The following is a 24,235-nucleotide window of genomic DNA, read 5'->3' as shown; positions in this document are numbered from 1 at the left end:
CACCGCCAAGAGATACATCTATTTTTCAACTATGAGGGTTATTGTATTTGATCAGTAAGTTCAAGGGCTGTAGTCTCATTTAAATATGGTCAAGATATTGTAGAAATCAGGTTGTTGCGCTCTGGATCAAGTAAGTATACTATGTTTAGCTGTGGATCATGGCCGAAAACGTCACTCCCCAGAGATCTGTACGATCCTCTCCCGGCCCTGATCTAATGTTGTATCTCAATCAATTCTCTCTAGCTAGTGTTGGAATTTCCCAAAGGAGTAGCCAAAACAACAGAATCAATGTCTTGCAGGATAGTAGTACTCCCGTGCGAAACTTAAGCAACCAAGCCCAAATACATGTTGTATATACACCTACTAAGATCCTACCAATCCACCATCTAATGTACTAATCCAATCAAATCCACAAACCACCGTCCAACAAGTCTAGCAACAGATAACAACCACGGGGTATAGGGATATACCTACCTCGCCAACACCGAACAACAAACATAATTAACAACAGCGCACCCCAACGTCTGCAACACAAACCCCCTCGCCCACTCAACATGCCAATAAGCCGCGCCACAAAACATCCCAACAACCAGCACATGCACCGTATAAAACACCTCCCGTCTAGTCTGCACAGACCAACCCGGCGAAAACGACAACCACCAGCGCGTCGTCCGCCCCACGGGCCTCACAAAAACCAAAACAGCACCCAGCATAGTCAAGCCGGCAATGCCCCACTGGACGTCCTCGTCGAGCAGACGCTTCGCGAGCAGGGTGCCAAACTCCGGGTGAGCCGACTGCGAGAAGAAGTTCAAGTAGAGCGCTGCGTGGGCGGTAAGTAGAGGCGCGATTACGATGCGGCCGAAGAGGCGGTGGATGGGTGTGATTGAGGGCTGCGGTAGGCCTGTCATTACAGCCATTAGGGACGGCGAGGCCGCTTTTGAGGCCTCTGGGTAGAGGGCTGGTGACATGAGTGCCTGTACTGGGAGCTGAGAGAGAGCGATGTGGCCTAGGGCTTTGGTGAGGTGTAGATAGTCTGCTCATATCATGTTAGTATAGTATGTCGGGGGTGTGCATTGAATAGGGGATGAGAAGAAATCATACCATCACCCGTATTCCACGCAGAAAGCCCAACCAGCCATCCAAGCCAGACAAGACAAACAGCATATTGCCTGCGAGTCTCCCTCCATCCCGGAAAGGGCGGCGCATCCCACCATGATCGCAGAACAGCAGGCTTGCGTCGGAGATTGTATAGTCGGATAGACACAATGGCTAGCACCACGGAGATCTGAGCATAATATCCGCGGAGGTCTAAGAGCTCTCGTCGATGTTGTTTTGCTTCCGTGGAGACGGAGACGAAATGCCACGGGAATGACATTGGTCTTGGTGGGTAAGGAACCTCACAATGCAGCTGTGAATTGAAAGGTGGAAATAGACGAGGTCTTCGAAAGGAAGGGTAGACAATGAAAAGACAGACAAAAGACAATAGAAGAATTAAGTATACCAACGTATCTATAATACTAACTAGATAGACCGTTTACAAGTGGGTTGATGAAAATCGTCGCGTCCGCGTCGGCCACTAGCCGCGGTCGATTTAGTAAGGCTTGGTCAGGCAGTGGTCAATTCCTACATCGCGATTCAAAACAACTGGTTTATTTCTGTAAATATTTACTTATGGCTCGTAAGACATCATACCCAAGCCCCCTCTATCTTCGAACGTGCAGAGCCAGGGTCTTAAAAGGCTTTTTTGTTTTTTTTTTTGCGGACTTGGGCACCATGGACCACAGACCTCTACATTTAGTCGGAAGAAAAACAGAGCGCCATGAAGCAAGTCGTCCCAGTCAGACTCTCGAACTCTTTCTAAGAGGATACAAGTAGAGAATTCCTCCCAAAGCAGCTTCAGTATCCATATTATTCATTCCTTAATCACACTGAGACGGTAATCCATGTTGGAGTTGGTGCACTTGATATAGGGGGAGGAGAGCCTACGGCGAAGTCTCCATGACTTCCTCGTGGCCGCCTGCGGCAGTCGTAGCAAAGTATCGCACATCAACATCTTCGTCCTCTTGCAGTTTCTCCAGGCTGGGAACAACTCTTTGCTGGATGAGCTCCTGGCCTCGAGGCGACGGTGTCGGAGACTTGGCAAGTCTATCCTGCTCCGAGATGGTTCCCTCTGCCGGCAGACGACGCACCGTGTCAACGATAATGGCGTAGGACTTGGCGACGTTGAATCGGATGTTAGGGATCTCATCGGCCGCAAGTCGTTCTAAGATCGGAAGGATCGAGTTCTCAATAATTTCCAGGGTGACAACGGGGGCAAGGGTCTAGAAGAGTCAGTCCAACGGTCGGGGGTCGTGGGGCACGTTATAGAATGCACGTACGGAGATGGCAAAGCAGGTGGTCATCCTGTAGAGGTAATTGGGATGCTGTCCCATCGCCATGACCTTGGGGATGATCGATTCCTTGGCCCAGTCCACTCCGAACACCTCCGTGAGCTTCCGCAGGTTCTGAGTAGCAGCCTCCCGGATCGAGAAGACGGTGTCGCCCAGCCAACCCATGCAGAGGTCACTCAGTTGCTCGTCGAAGAACTTGACACCGAGTTGGCTGGCAAGGAGAGGAATGTATTCGATAATGGCAAGGCGAACGCGCCACTGCTTGTCCTCCGCCAGCTGCACGATGGCCGGCAGCAGTGACTGCGACAGCAGATCGATGCCGATGACTAGAACGGGGTTAGATATCGATCAAGTGACAGTGGGGGCACCGTAGAAGGTAGAAATCTTGGTTTACCATTGTTCACTAACTCCAGCTTGGAGATGATGTGCAGACGCACGTCGGGGAACTCATCCTTCAGCATCTGCAGGAACATTGGAAGAAGATGGGCGATAGTCCTATAATCCAGTCAGTCACTCCATCTGTTAACCTCAGCAAATCAGGTTGCACTGACTCTTCCTTCCCAAGGATCGGGGCAAGCCCACTGATCTGAGTACCCAGTGCCGCACGCACGTGCTGGGACGGATCGGACACCAGATCCTCCACGCTCGTCATGATCTCATTGAGCAGGGTATCCCGGTCGATCAAGTTACAGAAGCCTGCCGGGAAATGAGTCGCTGGTTACACTTACAGGAAGCGGTGAGATACATACCGGGAATCTGGCCAGCAATCGCCGTGCGGACTTCCGCTTCCGTATCCTTCAACAGCTTCACAAACGCCGGCACCATGTCTCGAGTCACCACTTCTTCGTGAACGGCTTTAGCAATCTACAGTCGTGTTAGTAACAGACATGCAGAACAGGATGTAATGCAAAGGGCACCTTTTCGTATCTATCCGCGACCATGTATCGGACCCGCCAGCTCTTATCCTCGAACAGGTGGCGCAAGGACGTCAACAGAATACCGTGACTGGGCTGCTGTTCCTTGGGAATCTGCTCGGCGATCGCAATAAGAATATCGACGGTAAGCAACCGCACGCTGTCCTGGTCGTCGTTCGCCAGATACTGGAACAGGGGTATCATCTCCTCGATCACCACGGGCGCATCCATTTCCGCAACAAACTTGGCGAGGTTGTTTGCCGCCTGTCTTCTCACCATGGGGGTCTCATCGTGCACGAGACCCCCAAAGTACTGCCTAAGGCTTTGCTGGAGCGGCTGGGGAGCCTTCTTGTATGGGGCGCAATAGAGACCGGTGGCGGAAACCTTCGAGGTGAACCAGTCGGCTTTCGACAGGCGGAGGACCATCGGAACGAAGTACTCTTCGATTTGCTTGGCGGATAGCTCCTCGCCGATTTTGTTGAGGGACTCGACAGCCTATTCGTTCTCGTTATTACCGGTCCATCCGTCCATGTTGTCAGATGTAAGTTCTCACCTTCTCCCGAACCAGGGGTTCCTCGATGGCCGCCAGATTCTCCAAAGGCGACAAAAGTACATGACCATGCTCCGGACCACCGACGTATTCTATGAAGTTGCCCAGTTCCTCGCTAAGAGCAGTCAAAACTTCATCTTCATCCTCGACGGAGTCTAAAATCCCAGGTATCAGGTAACGATGCTTGATAATCGTAGGGTCATCTCCTCCCATTCGTGGGGGTTGCTCCAGGAGGACTAACCGTCAAGGAAAGGGACCAGTTCATCGCGGGTCCTCTCAGGCCCTAAGGCCAATGCAATGGTAGAAAGACGGTGGATGGCATTGAGACGGAGAAGAACATCGTCATGCTGGAAGACAACAGCGCCGTCAGAATCACCGACATTTCACGGGGTGGGGTCGTAAGGGGACCACAGCGCAGACACCAGGGTGGGATGATTACCTTCAACTCATCAATCAGAACGGCGATGGGGTAGAGCTCATCGTTATCACCTTGACCCTCCATGACGCAGGACTTTTTTTGTATCAAACTCGATCAGTTACAAGCAGCGAGCGGCGAGGATATGACGAGTCCCAGTCCTCGGTCAGGCTACTACTAACAGTTCACGCCCGACCTCACGCGAACACACGATGGGATAATATTCTTCGGGAGGGGGGGAATGGGCGAGGAATCGAGAGACGAGGAGCTGTCGTAAACGGGACAATGACACACGGCAGCACCTAGTCGGGATCGGAGTCAGATTAGCGGTCGCAAAAGGTGTTGGTGGCACAGGTCGATAAGGGGATGGGGGAGAAGATGGATGGGATATGGATGCTCTGCGAGAGTCCCCGGAGCGAGGTTTCGTGGGGTTTGGGCCGCCGCCGCAAGGACACCAGCAACGCAACAACTAGCGGCGGACCTCTCTGGGTCAATTGGATTGAGGGGGGGGGGCTAGATGGATCAAACGAACCTCAAGGAATGTGAGATAAGGTAATTAGTCAAAAAAAGGTAAGTAGAACCACGAGAGATAAAAATCCTCGGACGTGGTGGTAAATTGAAGAAGTGATGGTGTTTCTTTTATCTTTCCAATGTAGTTGTAGAGAGCAGCGAGAAGGATGAATCTCTCCCTCCTGTCTATCCGAGGAGTAAACTGGGCAAGTTTTGGACTGAGGTTTCCCTGTGGCTGGTGCCCTACGTAAGGCGGTCGAAGGAGGGGTGATGTGTGGCGGTGCATCGAGGGTCAAGCCCCAAAGAAAACTGATCGCAGGAAGTAAAGAGTAGTTAGTTGGTGTATGACTCCCCCGTTGACTCGACTTTCACCATTGTTGAACAAGTTACCCTCCCCACTCCTGGCTATTTATATTTGAAAGTCTTGGTGAGACTGGGCCAGTCATAGACTTGTTGATTCCTTCTGTCTCGTCCTGAGTATCTACTCGAGTCACCTATCCCACACTCCCCACCATGCCCACCATTTCGGTCGATAAGGCCGCGCTCTTCAAGGAGCTCGGGCGCGAGTATGTCCCCAGATGTTTGAATATTTTCTGTGTAAGATCTTGGGCTAATCCGAACGGGCGACAGCTATACCACTGAGGAATTTGACGAGTTGTGCTTCGAATTCGGTACGTTCTTTTCCCCGACGAAGGGTTACCGCGGGGTTTGCGCTGACAGTCTCCTGTGATATAGGTATCGAACTGGACGAAGATGTAATTCAATCTCACCCCAACTGCGATCGGTCGTCAGTACACTCGCTAAGAACGATATAGACAACGAACTCGGATCGCCCGATTGTCGATGGAAAGCAGGAGCCGCCCCAGTTGAAGATCGAGATCCCCGCCAACCGGTACGCACTCCCTGAGACGGACTCGAGAGATCGCGCGATATTGAGAGATTTACAGATATGACCTGCTGTGCTTCGAGGGCATTTCCCTCATGCTGAACATCTTCCTGGGTCGGAAACCCTTGCCGAACTACCGGTTGACCCAGCCGGCGCAGATGGAAAAGATCATTGTCAAGGAAAACGTAAGTCGCACAAAAGTTGGATGGCAATTCGGGGATATTCGAGACTAAGATACCGGGACAGACCATGAAAATCCGGCCTCTCGTTTCTGGTGCGGTTCTGCGAAACATCACCTTCACCCAGGCGGGCTACGAATCCTTCATCGCTCTGCAAGACAAGCTGCATCAAAACCTCGCGAGACAGAGAACCTTGGTCTCGATCGGCACCCACGATCTGGATACGATAAAGGGTCCTTTCACCTACGATGCCCTTCCCCCGAAGGATATCAAGTTCGTCCCGCTCAACCAGACCAAGGAATTGGACGGCGAGGAGTTGATGGCCTTTTACGAGGTATGAGTCATGCACAGTGAGGTGGCCTTCGACGGACGCTGACTCCCATCGCAGAAAGACAGGCATCTGGGCAAGTTCCTTCACATTATTCGCGACTCGCCAGTCTATCCGGTAATTCACGATGCGAACCAGACTGTCTGCTCTCTTCCGCCTATCATCAACGGCGACCATTCGAAGATCAGCGTCAACACCAAGAATGTGTTCATTGAGATCACGGCCCTTGACAAGACCAAGGTGGAGATTGTGAACAGAATCCTGGTGTCGATGTTCTCCCAGCATGTTGCTGAGCCCTTCACGTAAGACGCCAAACCCATCACCCTCCCGCCATTCCAGTACATGGATTGACTATTCTGATTAGGGTTGAGCCGATCCAAATTGTCTCCGATCACAACAACGAGACCCGAGTCTCGCCAGACATGTCCCCTCGCACCGCTCAAGCGGAGGTTTCCTACATCAACGAGTGCTGTGGCCTCGAGCTCGGCCCCGCCGAGGTCTGCGAGCTTTTGAAGAAGATGGCGTACGACGCCCAACCGTCGGCTTCTTCACCCGATATGATCGACGTGTTCATCCCTCCGACCCGCGCCGACGTGCTTCATCAGGCCGACATCATGGAGGACGTCGCGATCGCCTACGGATTCAACAACCTCCCGCGATCCTTCCCCAGCAAATCCGGCACGGTCGCGCAGCCCCTCCCGATTAACAAGCTCACGGATATTGTGCGCATGGAAGCCGCCATGGCCGGCTGGTCGGAGGTCATGCCTCTGATCCTGTGCTCGCACGACGAGAACTTCGGCTGGCTGAACCGCAAGGACGACGGCAACACGGCGGTCAAGCTATCCAACCCCAAGACGCTGGAATTCCAGGTGGTGCGCACGAGCCTGCTGCCGGGCCTTCTGAAGACGATTCGCGAAAACAAGCACCACTCGTTGCCGATGAAGATCTTCGAAGTCAGCGACGTGGCGTACAAGGACCTCTCCCTGGAGCGGAAGAGCCGCAACGAGCGCCACTTCGCGGCCGCGTGGTGCGGCAAGACCAGCGGCTTCGAAGTCGTCCACGGCCTCCTGGACCGCATCATGGCCATGCTCAAGAGCGCCTTCATCACCGGCGAAGAGGGCCTGGAGAACCCCGCCGTCAGCGACTCGCACTACTGGATCGAGGAGCTCGAGGGTAAGTCAACCAACTCATCATCTTACCTTCCCTCCCCAATGAAAACATAGTCTAACTAACCCACAACAGAAGCCACGTACTTCCCCGGCCACGCCGCAGCCGTCAAGCTCCGCATCGGCGGCAAGGTGCAAACCATCGGCGCCTTCGGTATCCTGCATCCCTCGGTGCTCGAAAACTACGAACTGAAATACCCCGTCAGCACACTGGAGATCAACATCGAGACTTTCCTGTGAGCTTAGCTCAGTTAGACTTACTAGTTAACCAGTTAGTTTGGCATAGATTTAAGTTAAGTTAGAAAAAGAAGGGATGATGATGTGATGCGAGAACTAGCCTAAAAGAACATAAAAGCAAAAAATGTCAATTTACGAATGCATGGAAGGTTTATATATATATCTTTATATTGAGGTTACTGTACTGTCCTTGGGTTCATAGCGTTTGCTGGGGAACTAAGTTTGGCATATGTTGCTCGTGAACGGATATATATTCTCGGGTTTGGTAGCGATGCTCACACCGGGTCAGTAAGTGTACCTACTCTGTACTAGCGACACATAAATAGTCATTTGATTGGGCGAGTCAATCTACTGTAGATAAGGTAGGTATTGAATAATGGAAAATCCATATAGCTCCTAGCTATTAAGCTATGGGTCATATACCTTATTACGTATTCACAGTTGACGAAGACAAATCTGTAGAATACTTATACCCCAACACCTAGGTGCAGTACGTAGATCCCAATCTACCACCCCAAAACGGAGAAAAGAAAAGGTAATTGAAGTTTCACAAATTTCTTTTTATTTGTTTGCGGTCGGTATGAGGGATATGGGTCTAAGGTGCAGGGACGGGGTCGAGAGAGAGTTATAAAAAAAAATAATAATAAAGGGAGTAGCAGGGCCTTAACATCGTGACAAAATCCACAGCCTCTCTCTTCTTTTTTCCATTTTTTAAATTAAAAAAAAAGGGAATAATATTCAACGAACTACTTGGCTTTGCATTTACTCCTGCGCGAAGGTCTCGGCAGGGGCAGCAGCACCACCCTCCTGGGCCTCGGCGGCCTGCTGCTCGGCAAGACGCTGCTGCTCGGCGAGCTGCTGAGCGGCGATGGCCTTGGCGCCGTAGTCCTGGCTCATGGGCTGCAGCACGGGCTGCTCCTCCTTGGGCTCGATGATGGTGACGGAGTCGGGGAGAGTCTTCTGGGGGCCGGCCTTGCCCTCGGGGTCGGAGCCGCGCATGATCTTGACCTTGATACCGAGGACACCCTGGCGGAGGAGAACGTGGCGGGTGGCGGAGTCGATGAACTCCTTGGCGGGCTGACCGGAGTGGATCATGAAGCCGTCCTGTTATCACAAACATCACACGTTAGTTTCTCTGGTCCAACCCATCTTTCCAACACTGGCGCATCTTTTCCATCCTTCTCCTTCCAACCACGGTTGTCGCAATGTTCGATGATGCAGGTAAACGTACAGTGAACTTCATGGACTTGGCACGGGCAGCACGGAGCTTGCCGGACACGACAACCTCGCAACCCTTGGCACCGCTCTCCATGATGAATCGCAGAACACCGTAGCAGGCACGACGGACGGCCAGACCGTTGAGGAGCTTGTAGCGGAGGGACTCGCACTGAGCGACGGCGGACAGACCGCGGTTCTGGACCTTGGCGGCATAGAGGGAGACGGAGTTCTCGGGGAACTTGAACCGCTTCTGGATGAGGGAGGTGAGCTCGCGAATGCGGCGGCCCTGCTCACCGAGAACCTCCTGGGTGTGGGTGGCACGGATGACTGGAAGGAAAGACATCCGTTAGCATCAAAAGTTTTCCGACAACCTGTATGTATTTCCTTCTTTTTTGGTGTCTCCAAAACGCCCGGCCCATGATCGCCCGTTTCTTCCACCAATTCGATCCTCTCTCTCCCTTCGATCATCCCACTTCCCCCTCTAAACAAATCCAATAGAAATTTCAGGGCGACGTACTGATATCGGTGACGGTAGGAGTCACACGGACCTCGACACCCGAGTAGCCCTCCTCAGCCAGCTCGCGCTGGAAGAACTCGTTCAGCTCGGCATAGAAGACACCGTCGGCGACGAACTTTCTGCGCTTCGAGATGACTCCCTGGACAGCGGCCATGATTGCTGTATTTTTGGTGGGGGGGGAGAGTTGAGGAGGGGGTTTGTCGACGAAACGGCCGGGGACTGAGTTTGGCGGAGGTTGAAGTCGGTCGATTCGATCAAAGAATCGGATTCAGTGCGAGTAAAACGAAGGGAAATTTCGTGGGGCCGCCGGCCAATCACACCGCTCCTTGGCGCAGGGCTCAACCCTCTCTCGCTTTCGGGCGCTATCCCTCTTTGGGATTGTTCCTGCCTCAGGCATTTAATTACGTAGCTCCTCTCTTTCTAGTCAACTATAAACCGACGTCCGTCCACGAGGACAATCCAAGGTATACTGTAGATAGTAATAGGCTCCATCGGTGGGCAAAATGCTCCATTGAGTAAAGTAGGACTCCGCCTTTGTAATCGCTGTATGTACTTCTAACAATACCCGTACCAGTTTCTTCGTATCACTTCGTAAAACTAATCTTGGCTAAATCAAGAAATCCAGGTCGTGTCTCCTCACTGTGTTTCGACGGTCATCTGGCTTGTTTCCTTGAGCTCTTGCTCGTTTTCGTGGTTTTGAGGAATGACAAGACTAGAGATACCGGAGGTCACTGCTGCGATTCCGCTTGGGGCAGCACCCGTCGCAACCTCAGAAACAGATGGCCCACTGCCCACAGAATGATGGGCGGTCTCGATCCCCGTTAGCACCGGGGCCCGTTCGGGCTCGGAGCGATCATCCGGACCAGTCGGGGGAGACGCGCCGTAAACACGCGCACCATTCATCTCCTCGTCGGTCCGGCCAAAAGCCTCATTCCACCATCGGACTTCTTTGAGCCGGGGGAAGATCAAGCGCTCTTGGCCACGTTTATGGTCGTCGATCAGAGGGTTATACTGAGGATTGGAAAACTCCTCCCGCCGAGCGAGGAAGTAGTCCCACACGCTGCGAGTCCGATCTTTCGCACGGATTTCCACACGCTCCTTTTCGCTGTTAAAGAGGAACGTCCCGAATTGGCACGAGTACAGGTGGTAGAGGAGCCGCCGTAGGAATCGCTCGTTGAATTCAAACCGGGTGGGATGCTGGTACAGCAACTGGTAGGTGGCATCCAGGAATTGGTGGAAGACGGGACTGGTTTCCTTGACCTTGGTGACCTCCTTCTCAGCGGGAGCTACCCGGGGGGGTGGACTAGGTTTCTTAGCGGTAGGATTGTCGGAATCATAGCTTTGCATTTCGCCTTCGGGTTCGTGAAGGGAATCGCGGCTGGTATTATCGCGGTTGAAGAACCCTTTGGCGCTCAGGAACGCGTTCTCGATAGCTTTTCCCGCACCGCCGCCCTCCCCAAATCCTCGATTGGGATCCCCTCCGATCCGTTCATTCTCTACCTGAAACCATTTCTCGCTGTTCAAATGGCCCGAGCGGTGCCGGAACATGTGACCGAACGAGAGCCAGTCCTTCTCCACCAAGACCATGAAGCCTTCCATTGTCCGATAATACGGATCCAGGCACACTTGGCTCAGGGCACTCAGCTGACCGGTGCGGTCCCACCCGTCGGAGCAATGAATCAGCACATGTGAATGTTGGAGGCCGACCTGGCGGGCAATCAGCCCGGCACCGTCCAGGATTCCCGAGATATGTTTCAGCCACCCGCTCCGCGCCAACTGATCTCGGCTGGGACCGAGCGGCGTGACATCCGAGTCTTTTAACGCATCCATCACTTTGTTCAAGGAGTCCCTCATCACGTGGATGTTGTCAATCCCCAGGTACGCCTTGGTAGCAAATTTGTAATTGACCATATTCTCAGAACCCAGCCCCACGGCCTGCATGGCGTACGCATTTACAGTCGGTCGCGCATCGACGATCAGATTATGCTGCTGGGCGCCGTAGATCTGAGGCTTATCTCCAAACTCTCCCTCGAACGATGATGACAGCATCTCATCCTCCATTTCCTCGGCCTTTCCCAGCTCAGTTATGCCCGGACTACCGGAGGGATCTTCTGAAGTCGATCCAGACGAATCATTATCCAGACGCGGGGGCTTGACGTTCGCCAACGGCCTCTCAGACCGGGAGGCGGAGAAGATGGCGGCCAGCAATTTCTCATCCTGGATGCTTCGATTCTGCCGTACACCCACCAGGGGCTGGGAGCTGCGCGTGATCGAGCAATTATTCACCGGATGAAGATATGTCAGAACAGGCACTCGTGCGCGGGAGCGATAGCGCCCGGCGTAATTGAGCGTGTTGTCGGAGATGGTCGACGGGACGGCAAAGACGGCTGGGTAGGTTGGCGAAAACTAGCGGACCTCGGTCAATACTCCTCTTGTCACTCGGCTCCAGTTGGGACCACTTACCCCATAGTCCGAGTTGATGGTCGAGATCCGCCAACCACGCCCGTTCTGGCCCACCCCCTGTCGAGCAAACTCTTTGCGGGGATCGTACAATTCCCAACCGTTGAACTCCCGCTCAGGGGGAGGCGGTTGGTAAGAAAACGCATAGAGCTTGTCAACGCGCCCAGCCTTGCATGTCCTTGTCTTTATGTTTTCGTAGACATCGCGTGCCTTTGTCTCGTTTTCAAAATAGAAGCAGACAAACATAAAATCGCGACATCGGATGCGGATTGCGGACGGCTGACGAGAGACCGCGGGGGTCGGGCGGTAGATACAGAAGGAAATGATAGGGAAAGAGATCCAGAGTTCCCGTGGCCTGATTGGGGTGCTGGAGGGCTGTGTAGGGTCGGCAGCCGGGGGGGTGGTTGTAAAGACAATATGATGAGGGGTGAGGTGGAGTGTGCCAACGACCTGTTCGCCACGGCGCGCCAAGGTCACATCTTCAACCTACAACGATACATATAGATAGTCAGTCAACAGATTCTCAACGGAGCAGCATTCGAGCTGAGAAGTACTCAATGAAAGATAGGGGGTAAGACCTACCTTGGCGACCCGTGTTTTCTCCATGCCGTGTGGGGGGTTACTAGATGCGTATCACCTTCTTCATGGCTGATTGTCACAAAAGTCAAAGGAATATGGATAAATAGTAGATGTGTCCCAGTAAAGCACTAGGTCGATTCCAGGTAAATAAACGAGTGGGGCAGCTCGATGGTCGAGTTGATTTCTTGGAGGTGAGAAGAAGGACAAAAAGATCTCAAAGGAAACAACGACGACAACGGGTGGTCCCGTGCCCGGTCAGATGCGGAGCCTTAGGAGCCCCTCGCTAATCGACTATGATTCCTTACGTCAGGTCGTCCTCATCTTGAAAGTATATCAAGTCGGATCTTCAGGAAGTATCCGTTCTTCTTCCCCGTACTGGGTTGTACGGTTTCGCTGAATCATTCTTTTAATAATTAGTATTCTTCACCATTTTTCAAGGAGATCAATGTCCTGGAGGTGTAGATCACTCTCATCTCCTCCAGTGGTTGATCACCCGTCTATGGCAGCTTTCTATCTGGGGTAATTATCGAACTCGCTGGTCGAGTCTATTCAATTTAATTTACGTCTCTTGACATCATATCCTGTGATTGCTCGCATATTCTCAGTTACATAATTTCTTTTCTACACATCGTACTCTGATTGTGTCGGAGTCATCAAAATTACTTCTTTGATCGAGAATGCCCTCGGGTCGCTTACCATCTCCAACAGCGTCGGATGTCTTGCTTTATCGATACCAGCATGGAGTGAACCAAGGGACAGCATTCATACGGGGTCCGTGGCGAGATGGCGACTATTCCAACACCGATCCAGGAGGATCAAAAGAGTTAGCAGAGATTCGAAAGTGAGTTTCTCTGCAGACACCTCAGAAAATGACCCAATTCTTACGACAATCGTTGCAGGTCTCTCCAAACGGTTGGCTTCCATGAAACAAGCAAAAAATGGGAAACACGGTGGGCGCGGGCAGTGTTGGAATCGGACCTCTCTTGGCTGAGAACAACGGCACGATGCAATTCGATCCGTCTCCCAATTGGCTTTTACACGCTTGGCCCGGCATTTTGTCTGGATACAGATTTCGAAGGAGAACCGGCACATGTGTACGACCATACCTGGGGTATCGTGAAGCGATATGTGGACAATTGCTACAATCACGGCATAGGCGTCTTGATTGATTTTCACATTGCGCCCATCTGCAAACGCACCAGGGAATTGGCGAGGGATTGCATCGCGTTCATCATGCAAGAAGTCACCTTCCATGCGATTTTAGGGGTAACAGGCATCCAAATATCGAACCTGAAGGATTGGCACATTCAAGACTTGACGGACTGGTATAATGAAGTGCTGGAGGTCACCAGTGCTATCAACCCATCGTTGCCTATTTACATCAGCGACGGCGGTAACCTCGCTGCGGCTGCGGACTATGCAGCATCAAAGAATCGGCTTCCGGCGCCTGCAGGGAGGAATCCCGTGGTGATCGAGACGCATCGGTACTATCATGATCAACCGACAGAGCCACAGTCTGTTATCCAACAGGTCTCAAATGTTCTACGGGACATTGCAGTCCACAATGACAAGACCTACTCTCACGATGGTCCGGTCGATGTCTTCGTCGGTGAATACACCTGCACCTTGAACCCCGAAACGCTACGTTGCGTGGACCCATCCTCTCAACCCGCACTCATCAAGCAATTCGGTCAAGAGCAATGCAAAGTCTGGGCCGCCCATGCCAGCGGATCCGCCTTCTGGGCTCTCAACACACACGACAGTGACGATAGCACGAATTTCAAACAGCAAGTCGCCTCAGGCGCGATCTCCCCTCCACAGTGGCTCAAACTATCCCAAACCCAAGTCCACGAGAAACTAGAGAACGCCAAAACGCAGCGCGCACACCTGCGTGACACTGCAATCATACAAAACGAGAAGTCATGGGGCACCTACGACCAGCGTCACCAATACGATCTGGGCTGGAACCTAGGCTTCAGCGACGCGACGAGCTTCTTTTCCGCCAGAACGCAGCACATCCTCCCTGGCGACGGCGAGGGAGAAGGAAGCGACAAGATCGGGATGCTAACGCTGTGGATTCGAAAACGTCTCCTGGATACGGGATACCTTGTCGAGGACCTGTATCCCGAATGGGAACAGGGGTTTCGTCGCGGGGTGGGAGACTTTAACCATGTAGTTGGGTGAAATGTTTCATCTATTGCTTTTGCAAAAACGTCGTTAGGACTGTACCTATTGTAATCTATACCATGTTGTCATGTTGGGATGGCATACGGACCATAAATAGGCGGTTTACAATCCGCACAAAAATAACCTCCAGAGCCTTAGGATGGAGATAGTCATACCATAATGCATAACAACTTATGTCCATGCTCTTTATGGAACTTCGGCAACTCCCACAAACATCATGCTTTACCTACGCCCTTTGCTACATTGCATCATCCGGTTACAGGATTAGCTACACTATTTAGTCCCTATAAGGTCAACGACCTAAAGCTGAGCTACTGCAATCGGTCAAATACACCACCGACAAGCTTACATTGCACACGACGACGCCAACTCGCGCAGAGCAGTATCCCATGCAAGAACGATTTTACAACTTGAGGACATTCATGTCAATGAGTCTCAGTACCTAGCACATGAAACTGAAGATAGAATGCAGATGCGCGGTACATATTGTCCCTTATATTAAGCGTAAATTCATGAACCATAGAACATAGAACCGTTTCAGGCTGATACCGCTCAAGTCAAGTCAAGTGCGCATGTGAGCTTCGATTAGAGGTTATCTAGAATCTTCGTCAAGGAGGGGAGTAACTGGAGAGAAAGGTTAGCTTAAGCTGTTTTACACCTAATAGTAGAGTATATGGAAGGGGAGAGGAGAGGAGGCAACCCACCCCAGAAGCATCTTCAATCAAAACCTGCGTATCATTGACAAACTTCGGCGTCAGCAGAGAATGAGCACTATCCAATAGACCGCTAACATCGCCAAGCAGCTCCGGTGTGATAGCAGGCGAAACATCGTCAATCAGGTCGCTCGTCTCGTTGACGAACTTCGCCGTCAACAATCCGCCAGCGTTCTTCAACAGACCGCTGACTTGGGCGAGCAGCTCGGGCGTGATAGCCGGCGCCACAATATCGATCAGATCGGCCGTTTCCTCGACGAATTTCTTGGTCAATAGCTTCTGGGCATTGCCTAGGAGGCCGCCTACTTGGGCGAGCAGTTCGGGGGTGATCACGGGGGCGATCCCGTCGATAAGGCCTGAGGTCTCGTTGACGAACTTGGGGGTGAGGAGGTCGTTGGCGTTGTTGAGGAGACCGCCGACTTGTTTCATTAGGCTGGGCGTGAGGTAGGGTGCCACGTCGCCGATGAGGCCCTTGGTTTCTTTCACGAAGTCGGGTGTTAGGAGGTCGTTGGCGTTTCCGAGGAGACCTTCGATGTCTTTGACGTTGTCTTTGGTTAGGAGGTCTCCGGCGCTGTTTAGCAGGCCGCCGACCTTCTTGAGAAGCTCGGGGGTGATGACGGGTGCGACGGCACCAATCAGGCCCTTCGTGTCGTCCACAAATGACTTGGTGAGTAGGTCACCGGCGTTATCTAGCAGACCGCTCACTTCCTTGAGAAGTTCAGGCGTGATGACGGGGGCGACGGCGCCGATGAGGCCCTTGGTGTCGTCGACGAAATTCTTCGTCAAGAGGTCGCTGCCGTTGTCTAACAGGCCGTTGAGCTTCTTGAACAGATCAGGGGACAGCAGGGGACCGGCTGCGCTGATCAGCTCCTTCAGCTTCTTGACGAGGTCGGCTGTGAGCAGGCTATTGGCGTTGTGAAGCAGCGGGCCAATCTCTTTGAGAAGCTCTGGTGTGATTACCGGTGCCACGGTGTCAATGAGGCCCTTGGTCTCCTTGACGAAGCCCTCGGTCAATAAGCCGTTGGCGTTGCTAAGCAGTTTGCTAACCTCCTTGAGCATCTGAGGCGTCAGCACAGGAACCACAGTCTCGATAAGCTGTCTAATTTCCTTGACGAAATCAGCGGTCAGCAGCTTGTTGGCATTGCCGATCAAGCCGTTGACTTCCTTCACGAACTCGGCCGTCAGGAGGTCGCTGCCGTTCTCGAGCAAACCAGATAGCTGCTTGAACAGCTCGGGCGTGACCAGAGGGCCCACTGCCTTGATCAAATTTTGGATTTCCTTCACGAAGTTGGCTGTGAGCAATTTGTTGGCGTTATCCAAAAGACCAGTCAGCTCCTTGGCCAATTCTGGGGTCAGAAGTTTGTAGCCTGTGTCGATCAAGGACTTGGTCTGCTCGGTCGTCTCGTCGTCGAAGAGACGGGCAAAGTGATGGAAGAAAGACTCGACATCCTTGATGAATGTCGGAGAGAGTAGGCCGACTATACCATCGAGATGGTTTCCAATGTCTTCAATAGGGTTTCCCGTGACTCCATCCGGGATCGGATCTTCCCAGAAACTCTTCGAGGAAGAAGACGCCGATGATGACGGCTTTGAAGAGTCTTCTTCGGTCGATTTCTCCTTCGGCGCAGAGGTAGGGGTGGGGGAGCTGTCATCCTCCTTTGCAGAGGAGGTGGTCGCGTCGGGCTTTTCTGTCTCCTTGCTAGACGAATCTCTCGTCGGGACGAGTGGGTTTCCGCTGGTCAGTGCCCCTAAGAAATCGCCACCTTCGGACTTGTCATTCTCGGCGGGTTTTGGCTGGCTTTCAGCTGAGGAACTCTGTTGCTCATCATCATTCGCGTTCTGTTGATTGACATTGGCAGTCGGGTGAGCTGCGCCAGCTGTTTTAGCCTCTGCGGCTGGGGTCTCAGTAGCGGGGTGCTCCTCTGACTGAGCCTCCTGTATCGAGGCATTGTCCGCTTGCGGGGAGGCTGGGGTAGCCAGTGAGGTGCTGGAAAGCAAAAACACTGAAAGAACTGTCGAGAAACGCATGCTGACTGCAGACCACCGCTATATTCACACGACTTGGCCAATTTGACGGCTGAAAGCCCCAATTCCAGATCTGCGGGGACTACACTCTCGCTTTTTATACCTGCAAGTTATGCGGGGATTCTTTTGCTCGGGTACGGGGTACCTCTCCACAGAGATCCCGCGATGCCGCTCCAAGACGCCGAGGATCATCCCACATGTGAGGTGGCTAGATCATTTGGTTCCTGGTCAAGACCAAATGTAACGCCTGATGTCAGTGACGGCGATCCTAACCTAAGGAGGCCATTCCATTTTTGTGGCTGTTGAAATAAGACAAGGATGACCCCTTGCTTTCAAGTACGGCTCCATGCAAAAGCTAAGTGGATCCCTGCTTTGTGTCCGCAAAAGTCCGGGGTCAGGTGCGGTGCTGCAATCCGGGGTAGAGCTCTGATCTATCGCTGGGGAATAAATCCTCCATTCCACGTTGTGTTAGTGGGCCTTAGCCTCGTGTAGCAGCGAATAAAACCACTTACAAATTGCGAGACTCGGCTTGTCGAACTTTGTTACTTGGGCCCTTATATTAATACTGGGAATCCTTGTGTCGGCCCGCCATGTTGGCCGCGGGGATCAGCATGGACATCGAGCATTTGGTGTCTGTGGCCGCCCATCGCAGGTATTCACCTTGCCTAAATCAACCCACAGACCTACATCATCAAAGACTCTATGATTGGCTGCCGATCCTTGGAGTCAGGCATTAACCTCTGGTTTGGGTGTCCTGCCATGGAAGAATGGGCAATGGTATTAGGGCGATGCGGCATCCGGGGAGTTGAGATGTAGTCACATTCTTTGCTCGCCACATTGAATCTGTTCCGTATAGAGTCAAAAGTATATCACTCGCCCTTTTCTGGATGCTAATGGCGAGTGTCCAGTACTCTCCAATTTCAATTTTGCAGAGACACGGAGCGACGCCTGGGGTGCCCAAGTCAATCAACGTTAAACCCAAAATCATTTCATTTCCTCCACATGAGATAAAACCCTGTCTGCTGATGGTCATATCATAGATCAGACATTGCTCAGTGAGTAAGCCTGCGGGAATAATGGTGGTGAGGAGAAGAAGGATCGACAGTACAGCTACCGGCACTCAGCGGCATCTCGGAGCTCGAAACATCTCGGCACCATGTGAAGTCGAAGCAATCATGGGGATTGGAACAGTCCCCCAATATGGTTAATTAACGGTGTTTTGGTCTGTCCAAAAATCTCTACCTCATTAGTCAATCAGAGCCAACACGCACGGAAGCAAGAACAGGCAAGCCTTGGAGAGTGGAAGAGGTGAGAGGAGAAAGGTTCAAGCCACCACCACGCTTATCCCCTTTGAGGTTCGCAGTCCACCATAGCGACATGATCGACACCGACATCAAGTGGGGAATTCTCCTCTTGATGGTCGTTCCTTTTCTTCCTTTTACCTTTTGTCATGTTCACCTGGATTTGATAGCACACCAAGCATGTTATAGCTCACTATGTTGGCTTCGCTGAAATTGATTGCCACAGATCAGATATTGATGATTACAACCCTGAACATGGAGGACTATTCATGATATACCTGGACATGGTGAACTTCCACCGTCACTCCCGCGGCTTGAACGGGATGCGGGTTGACATGCCGCAAAAGCGGGGTTGTGGGGGATAAGCCGGGCAAGAAGATCCAAGGCCCACACAGCCCACGGACCCTTTTAGGGCTCAGAATGGGTTGGAGCAATTATCATTGATATTTCCAACTAAACAATGATATTCTGTTATCGCTCATATTCGTCCAGTTGAGAACTAGCTGATGACGTACAGATAGAACATGCGGTGTTTTTATGTATACCTAGGTAGTATACTTGTCCACCCCGAAAAGCTAGGTTTCATGCTATCATGATTTCCGCCTTGATCAAACTGGAACAAATCGACTATTAGACTGTAAAGGTTTATGAAGAGTCTCACTTGATGGGTACCTGCTTTCCATAATTGTAGTAGTAAATTTGAACGCGTCCTTCATGAAGTTTACTTGACTCTATATTATAAGTGACAGGTGTTGTCACACGTGACTTTTGATACAAAGTTCCTTCTGAATTTATGAACCATCAAAATCTCGATATTTCTTACAACAGAGCTCAATTGGTCATCATGCCACAAACCTGACAGCTGCTTCGGGGGCAGATCACAGACTCAGATGCGAAGTCCAAGGAATCTAACATCCTCTCCCAGCTCAATTATTAAACAGAACAGACGAGGTGCTTCGCTCATCTTCATGATCAACGCGAATGGATGAAGGCTGTTGTTGCTCATCATCTTGGACTTAAATCATCTGATGAATATTATGTGGCAGGCGTAAGCTCCTGGCTTCATGGCAGTTTCAATGTCTGCATACCTATCATAGTCAAGAGCTGGAAAGGCAAACGTGTTCTTCTCCGGTTTCCTCTGCCATATCGCGTCGGTGAGAGTTTCAGACCTGGAAATTGCGACGAGAAAGTGCAATGTAAAGCAGGCGCCTATGCATGGATACAGAATAATTGCTCAGACGTGCCAATACCAAAAATATATGGCTTTGCTCTATCCAGTGGCGAGACGGCATTTATAGAAACAGCGGTTAATACTTCTGATTCAAGCCGGCATTGATAATTTCTAGTTCACCCGACTTGAATCTCTGTCATTTATCTCACGCTGTTTCCAACTATTGCGCCAAAGTATCTTATCATTGTTGAATGGATCGGTTCCTTCAAACTATGCCCACCATCAGAGCAGATGTTCAATCTTTACCGGCAGTACCATGAAAGTCGGCTACCTTTTGATTGAGTTCATTGAAGAGACACGTGGGTCTATGCTTTCTAATACATGGAACGAAGGGCAGCATGATCAAATCTGAGGAAGACCTTTTTCCATGATCTCTCCCGGATCTTCTTGAACATCACACGGTTTCCCTTGCCTAGGGTCGGTTCGTTCGTCATTGACATGAACGGATCTTTGCGTCTCACAAATCGGCCCCTCTCAGTTGAGATTCAGCAATTAGAGAATGAAAATATACCGACTGAAATATCCCGTGATTATACATACTTAACTGCTGACTCTTATATTACTGATGTACTTGGATTCCATGACAATCGTTTTCGGTATCAACCTAACGCCGTGAATAATCTCGGAGACTGCTTACCAGCTTTCTGTACTGACTGCGATGCGAACAATCTTCCACTCCATTTTCGATCGAGGCTTCCGCAGAGGTCCATTTGTCTTTGACTTCACAGATATCCATCAAAGCAATATCTTTGTCGATGCAGAATGGCATATTACATGCCTGGTTGATTTGGAATGGGCTTGCACCCAGCCTATCGAGATGCTCGGGCCACTATCTTGGCTCTCAGACAAGGGTGTGGATCAATTAATTCCAGCAGAATACGACACAATCCGACAAGAATTTATGGAGGCCCTCACAATCGAAGAACAAGAATTTTGAATCTGTAGCTCCGGTTGATCCTGGGCCATTGCGGCCGCGACTCACCAATCTAATGGAGCGATCTTGGGAAAAGGGAGCATTTTGGTACTCGCTGGCTCTCTCGAGCCCTTCAGGTCTTTTTACGATATTTACTAAACATATCAAACCTCTATTCTGCAAAGAGTTTGATGAAGAATTTGAGGTGGTGATGCCATTTTTCTTCGAAAAGAACATCGGTAATATTGCAGGTCGCAAACTTGCGGATAAGAAAGCTTATGATAAAGATCTCTGGCAAGCATTCAATGAGAACTAGACTGAGACGGTCTTGATAGAGGCTGCATATGTGAGCTGAACTGTGACCTGCACCCTTTTCATGCCCCTGGAATATACTGCAGTGTAAACCACTCGGATATTGATATACAGGCACGAAGAACCTCTCATAATCATAACTCAGGGCATGAACAGATGAAATGATCAAGAAACCTGATGATGACAATTATACAGAATAGTGATGAAGGGCCCAAATTCTGCAAGAAATACAACAATGACCATTCTGCTTTATGGGTCAACTAATGGACTGATTGCGATCACAGCTTTTATTGGATTCTCTCTTTTCCTGTGGAAAGACAGACGGTCAATTCCTTACAGTCAAAATGTGATTGCGCATCTTCGGTAGGGCCCACAGGGCACAGTCCAGTGGGTGGCCGATTGACATACTGAACCCTACAGGTAGAGATCCATCGACGAGAGCAAATTCAACCAGCACCTTATGCAGAGTGTCTGGTTTAGCCAGTAGTTGTATATCGATATGCAACAGAGACGATCTTGAATGAGATCGTATCACCAATGGTCTTTGAGAGACGGCTATGGTCATACTCCACGAAGATGCTGCTTGACGATTGCCCCGGGGTCTCAACATCAAGAGAAGCCCTCAGAAGCCCTCAGAAGCCCTCAGAAGCCCTTCGCAAAGTAAAGACGCAATATATTCTGCGAAAGATATAGAAATTCCACGGCCTTTAAGTTCTATAATAAATCAACCTGAGAAATACATCAGCTATCTGGCGCAAGGGCGATTTATCAAACGATCAAACCTTGGGACATACATCAAACCGGAGAGATACTCGAGGAATCCCATGAAATGTTAACTCGAATGAAATTTCTTCATTGCTTATTTTATCATCGAGTGGCAGTTCATGCTGGGGATATCAGTCAGACTAAGCCCTATACCGAAAGTTGGTCAACGTTTTTGCGTAGCGGCTCAGAGTTCGTGTGAACATACTTTCTCTATGTTGATACATGTGTAGAAGGGCGCTCCACCGAAAATATTTTTGACTTGTTAATCTTTGGTAAGTACACATTATGTTTATGTCCCCATAGCCCAGTTTCAAATACCATGAAGTATATGATATAAGTGGAAAATGTCAGAACAATGCAACGGAAGGACAAACCCCTCGACAACCATCAAAAGTTCATATGATTGGTGATGATTTTTGATAACAGTTAGAGAGAATCAAACTACAAAATCCGTGACGAAAAGAGATAAGCGTTAAACTGTTTATGATTGTAGTGTTTGCTTCTCTTACAAAAGTACTTCAAGCATACTAAAACAGTTGGTTTATGATAGATAGAATAACGCATAGCATACATCAGTCATATTGTACTTTTGCAACGCATGGCATACAGCACCGGTGCATATTCTAATACATTGCACTCGTAATGATAGATCCCTACACGTCCTAATCAATCCAAGTAAAAAGTTAAAGCAAGTATTCATCCCAAAGTACTAAATAATTGCAAGCATGTCATATGCAAAAAGCGCATTGAACACCCAACCCATTGCCATTTCACATAAGCACCCATTGTTATTTGGTCGAACGCAGGATGTGGATGTATAGGTTAATAGAAACATGCTGACCTGTGTGACAGCCAAGCTCTTTAATTTCCCTCCTCGAAGCATATCCTAGAATAGGAATTAGCTTTTTGGTCTGGGCCGCATCTTCCGCATTGTCTAGAGCTGTATACTCCAACCATCGACATCTCCTAGAAGGACGTCATGCAGATAGACACTTCGAGTGAACAAGAAAGACTGTTCGAAATTGAAATCCAAGACAAGGCGTCGTCACCATCCGATATTTGAAAGGCTAGAACTTGGGATCAGACATTGATCTCCCCTATACCTGGTACCTACCTACCAGCATCCCGGATGAAACTGGCCGTGCACCACATCAACAATGTCTCCCCCTACCACCACCATGGGTCCAGACCAGACTCTAGATTCAGAGTCATAATCAAATAGAAAAAGAAAAAGAGAGACAAGTTCTAGATCATTGAAATCCAAGAAGACGGGAAGAAAACTCTCCTTCCCTTGCCCGCATCGCGTCAACACACCTCCTTCGCAAATGACATCACCTCTCAAAACCGCGGACTTTATCTCCATCTCCATCTCCATCTCACACCAAACCAAGCCAAACCAAACCCCTCAACCGCACATCGCACCGCATATCACTCCCGACCTACGTATATCCCTCCCACATACCCATCTACTAACCAACTAAGTAGTACTAATGTAACCGCCCTCCCCCCCGGTCGAATCACAAGGGTCTCGACCCATCCATCCAAACCTCAAAGCGGCTAGCCGAACAGGTGACCAAAACATCATGCACTGTCAGCAAGCCCGGTGGGTCTTTTATCCTTTTTGGGGAGGGTGAAGGGTGGAATTAGTGGTACGGAGGAGTGAGATCCCTTCCCCTTTCCCCCCCTCTCCCCCTTCCCCCTCTTCCATGTCCCATGGGTCTGCTCTACGCCGGGAGGGTCGGTGCATGGGCCTGGTATTCATCTGGAAAGGTTAAGGGGGAGGACTGTGCTCTGTTTTTTTTTTGTGCAGGCTGAGAGCGGGAGGGTTGATCCAATAGGGGTGGGGTTTGTGGTAGCCTCGCAGGGGTGGGTGAGAACTGAGAAGAGAGAGGGAGGGAGGGAAAGGGGGAGGGGGATGAGTTGAGTGAGGCGGGGGATTGCGCTGGATCTTCCCATTTACTAGGGCTGCTAGCCTGTTAGTCCTGCAGCGTGGAGCATAAAGTGGGCGCTTAGTATGGATACTATAGTAGGCATTAGGTAGGATGGATGGATGGATGGTGGGTGGTCTTCTCGCTTGACTATGTGTAATGTACGGTAATGACTCGATAAATGAATGAATAAATGAATGAATGGTTGGATGGATTGTCCTGGGTGGGTGCTTGCCTAGCGTGACACTGGAGACCCTGGACAGTAGACACTAAGGACTTGTTTGTGCCAGGGGCCAGGATGCATCATGGCATGGTTACAGTGGGAAGGATCCAGGTTTCTGCAGGCTTGCTTTTTGCCGCGGTTGGGGTCGCCTTCGGATGATTTACGGGGACCATCTCCCTGAGTAAGGAGAGAGGTAGGTAGCTGAGATTCCTAGGATATCTGTGTTCCTGTGCGTTGGATTGAGGATTCATGTTTGGATCATGACCGAGACAGTCTTGTTAAGCGCTC

At 50.7% G+C, this 24,235-nt stretch overlaps 9 protein-coding genes across 9 annotated transcripts; 4 read left to right on the top strand and 5 right to left on the bottom strand.

Moving 5' to 3' along the window:
• Positions 1–330: 330 nt before the first annotated feature.
• P168DRAFT_253187 (putative metalloreductase Fre8) lies at positions 331–1,477 on the bottom strand. The gene is made up of 2 exons (XM_024834366.1): positions 1,102–1,477; positions 331–1,033 (listed from the first exon to the last, which is right to left on the bottom strand). Exons 1-2 carry the CDS (start codon positions 1,373–1,375, stop codon positions 471–473), a joined length of 837 nt encoding a protein of 278 aa, XP_024692850.1. The 5' UTR covers positions 1,376–1,477; the 3' UTR covers positions 331–470.
• Positions 1,478–1,982: 505 nt separating this feature from the next.
• On the bottom strand, positions 1,983–4,356 carry P168DRAFT_236367 (protein phosphatase 2A structural subunit TPD3; the record flags this gene model as incomplete). Its single annotated transcript, XM_024833518.1, has 9 exons — positions 1,983–2,321; positions 2,379–2,716; positions 2,785–2,885; positions 2,942–3,086; positions 3,140–3,254; positions 3,308–3,799; positions 3,858–4,009; positions 4,096–4,201; positions 4,294–4,356. The coding sequence occupies 9 exons, from the start codon at positions 4,354–4,356 to the stop codon at positions 1,983–1,985; spliced, it is 1,851 nt and encodes a 616-aa protein (XP_024692849.1).
• Positions 4,357–5,139: 783 nt separating this feature from the next.
• On the top strand, positions 5,140–7,717 carry P168DRAFT_310879 (phenylalanine--tRNA ligase subunit beta). The gene is made up of 9 exons (XM_024839435.1): positions 5,140–5,345; positions 5,410–5,450; positions 5,515–5,534; positions 5,595–5,671; positions 5,727–5,850; positions 5,912–6,178; positions 6,233–6,474; positions 6,537–7,345; positions 7,415–7,717. Exons 1-9 carry the CDS (start codon positions 5,293–5,295, stop codon positions 7,576–7,578), a joined length of 1,797 nt encoding a protein of 598 aa, XP_024692848.1. The 5' UTR covers positions 5,140–5,292; the 3' UTR covers positions 7,579–7,717.
• A 246-nt stretch (positions 7,718–7,963) lies between these two features.
• P168DRAFT_290336 (40S ribosomal protein uS3) lies at positions 7,964–9,505 on the bottom strand. Its single transcript, XM_024837187.1, has 3 exons — positions 9,311–9,505; positions 8,807–9,120; positions 7,964–8,679 (listed from the first exon to the last, which is right to left on the bottom strand). The coding sequence occupies exons 1-3, from the start codon at positions 9,462–9,464 to the stop codon at positions 8,338–8,340; spliced, it is 810 nt and encodes a 269-aa protein (XP_024692847.1). The 5' UTR covers positions 9,465–9,505; the 3' UTR covers positions 7,964–8,337.
• Positions 9,506–9,796: 291 nt separating this feature from the next.
• Positions 9,797–12,518, bottom strand: P168DRAFT_290335 (phosphatidylinositol-3-phosphatase YMR1). The gene is made up of 3 exons (XM_024837186.1): positions 12,353–12,518; positions 11,774–12,256; positions 9,797–11,716 (listed from the first exon to the last, which is right to left on the bottom strand). Exons 1-3 carry the CDS (start codon positions 12,374–12,376, stop codon positions 9,947–9,949), a joined length of 2,277 nt encoding a protein of 758 aa, XP_024692846.1. The 5' UTR covers positions 12,377–12,518; the 3' UTR covers positions 9,797–9,946.
• A 176-nt stretch (positions 12,519–12,694) lies between these two features.
• P168DRAFT_327227 (glycoside hydrolase) lies at positions 12,695–14,689 on the top strand. Its single transcript, XM_024841216.1, has 2 exons — positions 12,695–13,190; positions 13,249–14,689. The coding sequence occupies exons 1-2, from the start codon at positions 13,027–13,029 to the stop codon at positions 14,531–14,533; spliced, it is 1,449 nt and encodes a 482-aa protein (XP_024692845.1). The 5' UTR covers positions 12,695–13,026; the 3' UTR covers positions 14,534–14,689.
• Positions 14,690–14,883: 194 nt separating this feature from the next.
• P168DRAFT_304557 (uncharacterized protein) lies at positions 14,884–17,338 on the bottom strand. The gene is made up of 2 exons (XM_024838856.1): positions 15,241–17,338; positions 14,884–15,160 (listed from the first exon to the last, which is right to left on the bottom strand). The coding sequence occupies exons 1-2, from the start codon at positions 17,275–17,277 to the stop codon at positions 15,122–15,124; spliced, it is 2,076 nt and encodes a 691-aa protein (XP_024692844.1). The 5' UTR covers positions 17,278–17,338; the 3' UTR covers positions 14,884–15,121.
• A 2,030-nt stretch (positions 17,339–19,368) lies between these two features.
• P168DRAFT_297150 (uncharacterized protein) lies at positions 19,369–21,035 on the top strand (the record flags this gene model as incomplete). Its single annotated transcript, XM_024838155.1, has 6 exons — positions 19,369–19,413; positions 19,522–19,863; positions 19,922–20,109; positions 20,160–20,373; positions 20,447–20,657; positions 20,752–21,035. The coding sequence occupies 6 exons, from the start codon at positions 19,369–19,371 to the stop codon at positions 21,033–21,035; spliced, it is 1,284 nt and encodes a 427-aa protein (XP_024692843.1).
• Positions 21,036–23,029: 1,994 nt separating this feature from the next.
• P168DRAFT_290331 (uncharacterized protein) lies at positions 23,030–23,649 on the top strand. The gene has a single exon (XM_024837185.1). It carries the CDS (start codon positions 23,122–23,124, stop codon positions 23,275–23,277), a length of 156 nt encoding a protein of 51 aa, XP_024692842.1. The 5' UTR covers positions 23,030–23,121; the 3' UTR covers positions 23,278–23,649.
• Positions 23,650–24,235: the final 586 nt, after the last annotated feature.

Source organism: Aspergillus campestris, assembly GCF_002847485.1.
Source record: "Aspergillus campestris IBT 28561 chromosome Unknown P168scaffold_6, whole genome shotgun sequence".
NCBI classification, from domain to species: domain Eukaryota; kingdom Fungi; phylum Ascomycota; class Eurotiomycetes; order Eurotiales; family Aspergillaceae; genus Aspergillus; species Aspergillus campestris.
The sequence above is the reverse complement of the archived record's forward strand: the minus strand, read 5'-3'. Positions and strand labels throughout refer to the sequence as shown.

Coding starts and splice junctions, on each gene's coding strand:
- P168DRAFT_253187 (XM_024834366.1), bottom strand. CDS start 1,375: ATGTCATTCCCGTGGCATTTCGTCTCCGTCTCCACGGAAGCAAAACAA. Junction 1,034..1,101: donor TGCGTGGAATACGGGTGATG/GTATGATTTCTT, acceptor TGATATGAGCAG/ACTATCTACACCTCACCAAA.
- P168DRAFT_310879 (XM_024839435.1), top strand. CDS start 5,293: ATGCCCACCATTTCGGTCGATAAGGCCGCGCTCTTCAAGGAGCTCGGG. Junction 5,535..5,594: donor GTATCGAACTGGACGAAGAT/GTAATTCAATCT, acceptor AGAACGATATAG/ACAACGAACTCGGATCGCCC. Junction 5,851..5,911: donor AGATCATTGTCAAGGAAAAC/GTAAGTCGCACA, acceptor ATACCGGGACAG/ACCATGAAAATCCGGCCTCT.
- P168DRAFT_290336 (XM_024837187.1), bottom strand. CDS start 9,464: ATGGCCGCTGTCCAGGGAGTCATCTCGAAGCGCAGAAAGTTCGTCGCC. Junction 9,121..9,310: donor TCCTACCGTCACCGATATCA/GTACGTCGCCCT, acceptor CTTTCCTTCCAG/TCATCCGTGCCACCCACACC. Junction 8,680..8,806: donor CCAAGTCCATGAAGTTCACT/GTACGTTTACCT, acceptor TTGTGATAACAG/GACGGCTTCATGATCCACTC.
- P168DRAFT_290335 (XM_024837186.1), bottom strand. CDS start 12,376: ATGGAGAAAACACGGGTCGCCAAG. Junction 12,257..12,352: donor AGAAAACACGGGTCGCCAAG/GTAGGTCTTACC, acceptor GTATCGTTGTAG/GTTGAAGATGTGACCTTGGC. Junction 11,717..11,773: donor CCATCAACTCGGACTATGGG/GTAAGTGGTCCC, acceptor GAGGTCCGCTAG/TTTTCGCCAACCTACCCAGC.
- P168DRAFT_327227 (XM_024841216.1), top strand. CDS start 13,027: ATGCCCTCGGGTCGCTTACCATCTCCAACAGCGTCGGATGTCTTGCTT. Junction 13,191..13,248: donor GAGTTAGCAGAGATTCGAAA/GTGAGTTTCTCT, acceptor CAATCGTTGCAG/GTCTCTCCAAACGGTTGGCT.
- P168DRAFT_304557 (XM_024838856.1), bottom strand. CDS start 17,277: ATGCGTTTCTCGACAGTTCTTTCAGTGTTTTTGCTTTCCAGCACCTCA. Junction 15,161..15,240: donor TGATTGAAGATGCTTCTGGG/GTGGGTTGCCTC, acceptor CTTTCTCTCCAG/TTACTCCCCTCCTTGACGAA.
- P168DRAFT_290331 (XM_024837185.1), top strand. CDS start 23,122: ATGACATCACCTCTCAAAACCGCGGACTTTATCTCCATCTCCATCTCC.